The sequence below is a fragment of the Micromesistius poutassou genome (assembly GCF_964030765.1).
Source record: "Micromesistius poutassou genome assembly, chromosome: 4".
NCBI classification, from domain to species: domain Eukaryota; kingdom Metazoa; phylum Chordata; class Actinopteri; order Gadiformes; family Gadidae; genus Micromesistius; species Micromesistius poutassou.
In genome coordinates, this window is record NC_140274.1 from 6,847,434 (window position 1) to 6,855,384 (window position 7,951).

Consider the following 7,951-nt stretch of genomic DNA (forward strand, 5'->3'; position numbering starts at 1 on the left):
TATTCATCCCAAAAAACCTGATAATTCCCTCCTGTGTAATTCCTAAATGTATTAATCAGAGTCAACAGCAAGTGCATGGGAGTGCAGTTTAATTTCAATATTAATTAGGCTGTAGTATGGCCATTGACTGTGACGAGCAATAGGCTATATGGAATAACTTACTTAACTTAAAAATTATTCAGCACAAAATTATTATTAGCAACACTATTGATATGCTGAGGTGACCCATCGATAAGCATGTGAATGCCTCATTAGCCCATGACTCTAAACTGCATCGACAATAAGGTTGGCTGCTTCTTAGTTACAACTGCATCCTTCAGACACGCCATTTTAGAGTCTCAAGTTTGCCTTCAAGTGCTGTAGACCTTGAAAAGGTAATACGAAGAAAACCTGATTTCTTGTGCTGCCTTTTTTCTACACATTGGGGCTGTCACACTGTAGCAATGCAGTATTACATCCTGCATTGCTACAGTAATGTCATGTTGTTGCCCATAGGCAACCATACTACATAGTCGATACTATATATAGTACAGACCATAAGACTGATATCAAGTGAGACTTACTTTGGTTGAGACTTACTTCAACCAAAAAAAAAAGACTCCTGCTCCCAATATATCGTCTTTTAAAAAGGGTATACTATAAAGCAGATCTGCAACATTAAAAAGGTTTCCAATGTTAAAAGAAAGTAATGTTAACTGGGGTAAAGCTAAAGCTTCAAGTCAAACTGGGTGTTCTTGAGAATGCAATAACCGGCTTCCCTTATTGTCTACAGACAGTACATAGTAGAACAGAGAGGGGCTTGTTGTGTGTCTAGCAGTTGGATGGAAATGGGCACAAAAAGCTAGGACTGCAGGTCAGCTGTTAGCCTTAACAGACACAGCTGCAACAGTATTATGCTAATAGATGTTAATAGGTGTATGTATAAGCCTTTGTATCTTGTATGTGTGCGGGGATCACCACACAGACATTATGGGCACTGTTGGCTGTGTGTGTGCGTGCGGAATGAGTGCTTGTGTCTGTAACACTAGTAGCATCACGGCTGTCAGCTTGTCCAAAACACACCCTCACAGGCATGGGTCGAACAAGTGATACGTGGTTAAACAAGGCTTCTTCACCTGTTTGAGAGAGAGAGAGAGAGAGAGAGAGAGAGAGAGAGAGAGAGAGAGAGAGAGAGAGAGAGAGAGAGAGAGAGAGAGAGAGAGAGAGAGAGAGAGAGAGAGAGAGAGAGAGAGAGAGAGAGAGAGAGAGAGAGAGAGAGAGAGCTGGTGCCACTCAACAGTGTCTTAATGGGCGCTTTTAAATCATTCATGCAATATGATCCACGTTTACAGTGGAAAAGAACCAGCATCAAACTGGCCAATAAACTGGTGTTAAAGGGCTTTTATCTGTTCTTTCGACGTAGGAGTTAGCCACACAAATATCTGGAAGCTATTTCTACCTACCAGTTTCTATGACTCAACTTCTCAAAGATTTCTTTTCCCGACACAAATGGGTGCACTTACTCCCTTTTTTATGGAAAATCCAACACGGGAGGTTAATATTTTTGTTACCAAAAGAGGTTACATTCAGCGGTTGAAAAAAAACAAAACGACCCACAACCGCCCACCAACTGAAGCAAACCGCTTCAATCGACATTGTGACACAGTTAGAAACAGGCTAGTTCACTATTGGAAGTCATTAATGGACCATTAGCGCTGCATCCGTTCTGAAGGGGATGCAGCGCTCAGTAAAATCGACAAATGGTACAAGCACCACAAAACACTCAAGTGGTTTTTAAAAAGTTTTCCATTTGTTTATGTACAATCCCAGTTAGAGAAGATGTGTGACGGTCTACCATGCTAATCTTGGATGTGGGGGGGGGGGGGTGTTCATCAAACTATAATGGACCACCACGGAGCATCTTTCTCGCCTCTCACAGTCGCATCTGTCCAGGGGTGGTGGATGCAGGGTGTGGCTGAGCAGGCATAGGGTGGAGTCTTAAACCAACACAGCCTTTGTGGTCACAGCCGGCGTGTACCCCGCTCCCCAGCGCGCAGGCAGACACCATGTCCCACAATAAAGCAAAACGCTCATCTGCTGATGGCCGCCGCTCCAAAGAGGGGGGGGAAACCCTTTTAATGTGATGAGGAGGTTTCAGTCTGCAGCCTAGCGGCTACCGAGATTTAAGTTCAAATGAAAAGGATCAGAGCAAATGATCCGATGTGAATCCCAGCTGCGCTTCCGAAAAGCCACAACCTGTTTCCTGAACAGGTTGTGGCGGAGACCTTTCTTGTTTCTTGCAGATGGCTATAATGAAAAATGTAACATCACCATGGCATCCAGCACTAGATTGGAGTCTTTTCTTGTTTAAAGTGCATTTGGTGAACTTTAATTTCCAAGATAAATTAATAAACCATAATTTGGTGATTAGTCTGTCGTGTATTCAATTTGTGGAAAAAATACATGATGCTCCCAAAGATTCCTTTTCTAAAGGAAAGCTGAATCTAGCACACATAACTTTGCATTAGTATTGTATTAAGTATTGTAGTTGTAGGTGGAACACATTAGATGGTTGGAGATCAAATCTGACTCTGCTTAAAGTGTACTTGTTGGCTAATTGTTTTTCCTCTCATCCATTTGTCTTGACTGTGGCAGGAGACCACTCCAGCACCTGTTCCTAACTAGACACAGGGACATATTAAACTGCCCTGATATGCTTCAGCTGCCATAGGCTCAAAGCTATGACCAGTTAAAACAAGAGATGTCAACCGACTGTTGCCAATTGCACATTGCTGACCTACAGTAAACTCTATTAGGTCGTAAGTCATTTGAGTCAATTAACCACTTTTCAGGGGGGTCAGCTATTTTTGGATTCGGTCTGTAATTTGGGATGTTCTATTACTACATTATTTATATTGAGAATCATAAAGTCGCCGAGGAGAAGCCACCAAACTATGGTTTTCAATTACAGACCTCAGGATATAGCCACGCCCTGCAATGATACCCTCTCACCACCCTGGCTGCTAAAAAGTTTCTTAAGATTGCAGAATGATAAAAATACAAATAGTGGTTAGTGTATGAATACATCATCCCACTCACGCCCGAAGTTCAAAAGTACTGGGTATGAATAATTAATTATATTTCCTTGTTTATCACCATGTTTATAAAATACCTTCACTGATGATCAGTTTGTGGTAACAGAGGGAGAGACAACAACAACATTCGAAGAGCAAGGAAGGGATTTCAACTGGTCTTCCATTGGTAAAATCTGATTTTAAAGTCTTCCAAAAGTTACACAAAAATGATGTGTGTGCGTAGGCATGATATTTGTGACATCAATAAGTGAATCAACCGAAGCCTATATGCTTGCCCCTGGGCATCTTGAGCTTTCGGTGTACACTGCCCATCGCTAAACGGTGACGTATGGACCACCTCCTTTGCGCTTTTTGTGACAGACTGAAAGGTAACCTGGCATTTGGCCCAACTGCATGTTAACATCACCTTCGAGGCTCTGCAGTGGCTTTCCTCAGCCCAGTCACTGAAATATGTCTTCATTTCCAGGAGGCCACTACTGCACATAGGACCAAGAGACACAGAAACAATCACCTTGCCTTGAACGCTCTGCTCGTCTCCTTCTTGTAATAGGGAGCCGAAGCATTAACTCACCCATTGCCTGAAAAAACTTTGCCCATTCACCCATGTTATCCAATAACAGAACTAGGCTGCATAGCTTTTTGTTTGTGTTGGACTACCGTCATAGAGAACACATTGATTCGTATGGTACACTGTAAAAATCAACTTTTTCTTCTTCAAATCATTGTCACATGGCCATTTCAGTCACGGACACACTCACCTCAAACATGCACTTTATAACTAACAACATGGGGCAGGGTCGTTTTAAATAATTTATAAAATAAAAGAATAATCCCATTCAGATACAGCGCATAACTTGTAAATAACTGCAGTGGCCGACATTGGGTGGGACATTCACCAGTCACAACACGGGGATACTTTGATATGGAAAAAAAATCAAACTCCCGTCCGCACTCACTGGGGTGTGTGTGGCTAAAAGGGAGGCAAACTACTGGCACCAACACCCCGCTGTTTCAGTTCAACCAGCATCGCAATGTCGTGCACGGAACAACCCCGTTCGCTTTGCGACTGGAATGGCTTTTAAAGCGGGCTAGCTGCGGAGCCAGCAGCCCGGGTAGAAAGGGGACGTAGCAGCGCTTCACCTAGCAGCACCGTGGCTGTTAGCAGACCAGTAGCTCCCAAACTAACGGTAACGTTAGACCCCACCAGCCCCTACGGCTTCAAGTACATCGGGGAAAAGTGTAAATGAAACAAAAACAACTTACATGTTAATCCGCATAGGACGAAAAGTAGCGTAAAGGGTAGCGGTCCGTTTAAAGGCAAAGTTTTGTTGCGCGGCAATCTTTTCTCCATGATTTCTCCCTGTGCGCTGTGGCGCTTTAGCTCCCTGCTCCTCCTCGGTCTGAGTCTCTGCTGCTCGTCGGGAGCACTTCTCCATAGCGACCGATGCGCGTGGGCCGTACCACACAACCACTTTACATGCGAACGGGCGTGAACGCGCGACCAGCAACACGCGTGCGCGCGCTCGCATTGCACACACACACACACACACACACACACACACACACACACACACACACACACACACACACACACACACACACACACACACACACACACACACGCTCCAACAAACACAATATAAACACGGTAAGCCAATTTTTTTTTTTTTTTTCGGTGAATAGTTTTATTTGGTACGTGTACAGCGAAATTAAAACGTGCCGATGATGATTATTATTATTTTTTTAACACCAATCGAGGCAAGTATTAAAAAGACATCCCTGAACATTGATTTCCTATTTTTCCTTTATTTTCTCTTCACAGGTGTAGTTTTTTGTTTGAAAGGTTGAAATGTTTTTTTGTATTCATTGGACAGACATAGGTGAAGATAAGAAGAACTGAATCTGAAAGTTAATATAAACCGTCAGGATTTACACTGCAGTGAAGTCACATGACACTGAAATATTTTCCCCGTGACTGATTCAGCTAAAGGGGAACGTTTACAGTTGCAACTAATTTATTCCCTGAACAACCAAACCATGAAGATTTTTTTATACGGTTACATTGTTTAAAAAGGTACATTTGAAACCCAACTTCAATTGAATCTTGAAACAAAAACTATGTTTACAAAGGAAATGATATAATGTGGTTTATAATTGAAAGAATACAAATGTAGAAAAATTATAAATAAATGCAATACAGTGAAATGCAGATAGGAATCTTGGCAACGAAAAACGTATCGCTCAAAACCCCAGCCACAGTGTGACGCCCAGTGCTACTTTATTGCCCAGTGACATCTTCATTACAGTCTATGCATTCCCACCAAGGAGCATCAACTCAGCAGGACTTTATCTTAACCCTTACCCTCCAAAGGAAAACACCATAACTTAACCACACTGTGATTAAAGCGTGCCCCATGCCCCCTCCCCACCACCGACCGTTGGCCCGGTTTATTTATACATCAAGAAGTGGTAAATCACCAGGTAAAAATCCTGCCCTTTACCACCATCAATCAGTCGTGCTGGGCCACTTTGCATCGCGCTGTAATGTGTCTCTATGTTTCCCAAAGAGTGCAAATATATAAATATACACTTGATTATTGAGTGTTCGATATTGTAAATAATAATCAGGGTGTGGGTATGATTATGATTTATATTTTGTCACTAAGCCCCCTCAGGGGAACTAAAGGGTTTATAATATGGTGTATAATACTTCACTGCCTGTGACCTTGTGGTTTAGGGTAGTCGTCTCATTGAGGATTAACTCTGCAAAAGCATTTTCTCTAAAAGCGCAGTTACAATTTCTCCCTGGCAGGGAATGGTGCCTTGGCACCATCTCTGCTGTGATGCCTGTCTGGGGCACTTGGTTTTACAGTCTGTGAAAACACCCTTTGTTAAACACTGCATTCTCAACCAGTCACATCGACAAGCCAGTCCCTCCCTCCCTGCAACATCCCCCTCCACCCAGACCCCCCCCTCCCCCCCACCCCCGATCCACCCCCCATTCAGTCCTGTCCTTTGCCAAGGCGTTGAACGACTGCATTGGGGAGAGGTCATCTCTGTGCTGACGCTTCAACACTTGTGTTTACAGCTCAGATAGGTCCTTCCATAATGAGCTCTCTCTCCCTCTCCCACTCTCTCTAAAAATGACCCTGTGCAGTACGACATGACCTTTAGAGACCATATTTGAAATCCATTAAGCAAGCATGCATACTATTAATAAGCACATACAACGACGAAGTAAGTAAAAAAAAAAAAAAAAAGTAAGTAAAAAAAAAATACTATACAGGATTGATTTGGAATCCATCAGCAGCCTATCCTACACGTTTTGTTTGATTTGACAGATTAAGACCGCCATCTGCTGGCCAACAGGTAAAAAAGCACTGAATTCGAGTGTCTATGAACGGACATATATCTTGTATGTATCTCCTTAAACCTCAACAAACCCCACCAGCCCAGTTGTGTTCATCCTTGTTGACTTTGGTGTAGGTGACATTGAAAATGAGGTGTTGACGAGGGAATTGAGAAAGAGCCTAGAAGCTGTAGTGGTGATACTCGGAGGCATGGATAATTTGCTGTGAAGAGAAGGCGACGAGTGACAGGAGAAACGTAAATAAGCAAAGAAAAGCTTCTCTTCTCTCCTCTGAAGAACGAATGAGTGATTTAGTGCTATGGAAGTATCGAACTCGAAGCCCATCAAACCTAACATCAACTCAAACACAATAGAAAGAACAAAATAGTGCAACTGGATTGATATCGGTAGCTATTTCGCAATGTTTGCGGTCACTCGTCAGGTCGGCATAAAAAGGGAAAGCACATCTTCCAGTACATTGACGTCGATGTACTGGCCGACTTATTTTGTGTACACAACCTGATAATTGATCCCCAGTGTCAAGGTTTTTTGTATATTGGCATAAAAACGTTTTTGTGTGTCTGGGCTACTCAGAAATCCATGTTCATAAAAAAAAATGCAGAAACAATATAGTATGAAAAAGTATTTATTATAGTGAAAGTTACAATAACAGTTACAAAAGGTTTGATGTTTTTATTCAACCCTGACCCATCCAGTATCACAACCACATAATACACACCAGATATTCAAGATAATCATCTTCCACACTACAGAACCAGACATTACCAATCAAATAAATAGTTATAAATAATAATTACCCTTTTAAACAGAACCTTAAATGTAACTTTATAAGTGTGCTTGATTCACCTATTAGGTTTACAATTTCAATTTTGCATTTGCTATGCATTTTTTGGAGACGCTACAGGCAAAAGTCAAATATAAGTGAACATTGGAGAAAGACAAATAGGATTGTGATTAAAACAACATTGTAATTCCTACATTGTTCTTGGAACATCTCTACTTTAGGGTACACCCGAATAAACATGACCCCACACCACCAAAGTGAATCAAACATCATGGCATCACGTTTCCCCTCTTAATAATCATGTAGTTGGCTCAGTCCTCTCGAAGGTAGGCCTCAGGGAGCTCGTGCTCCACCTGCAATCCCGCGTACTCTGCCATCCTCTCGATCTCCTCCACCTTGGCCTCGGCCATCTTCTTCTCTGCATCCTTCGAGATCTTCTGCACCTCGCTCACCTGCGTCTGGGCCAACTGAATGTGGGTCCTCACAGTGATGGACGCCTGGTCCGCTCCTGGTAACACACGATGGGGGAAGAAGATTAGTTGATTATTCAACCAGCTGGGTAACAGGAAAGAGATTGGACGGCCCTAAATCAAACTGAGCTATGGCGAGAACATTGGGGCAGGTGCTCCCGTCGATCACTCCTTGTTTTGGTTCTGAACCAACTGCGGTTCCTCAAAGATACCCTGACAACTATTACTGATCTGTGTGCTGTACGGCGTCAGC

General features: G+C 42.7%; 2 protein-coding genes across 2 annotated transcripts in view; both read right to left on the reverse strand.

Moving 5' to 3' along the window:
- The window catches only part of LOC311342198 (nectin-3-like protein), a 28,822-nt gene extending 24,349 nt beyond the window's left edge, over positions 1-4,473 (reverse strand). Inside the window, exon 1 of the mRNA XM_084467012.1 lies at positions 4,338-4,473. Within this exon, the coding sequence (XP_084323138.1) occupies positions 4,338-4,425 (88 nt within the window). The 5' untranslated portion in view covers positions 4,426-4,473. The remainder of the gene's footprint in view (positions 1-4,337) is intronic.
- A 2,580-nt stretch (positions 4,474-7,053) lies between these two features.
- The window catches only part of diabloa (diablo, IAP-binding mitochondrial protein a), a 2,757-nt gene continuing 1,859 nt past the window's right edge, over positions 7,054-7,951 (reverse strand). Inside the window, exon 6 of the mRNA XM_084466776.1 lies at positions 7,054-7,736. Within this exon, the coding sequence (XP_084322902.1) occupies positions 7,540-7,736 (197 nt within the window). The 3' untranslated portion in view covers positions 7,054-7,539. The remainder of the gene's footprint in view (positions 7,737-7,951) is intronic.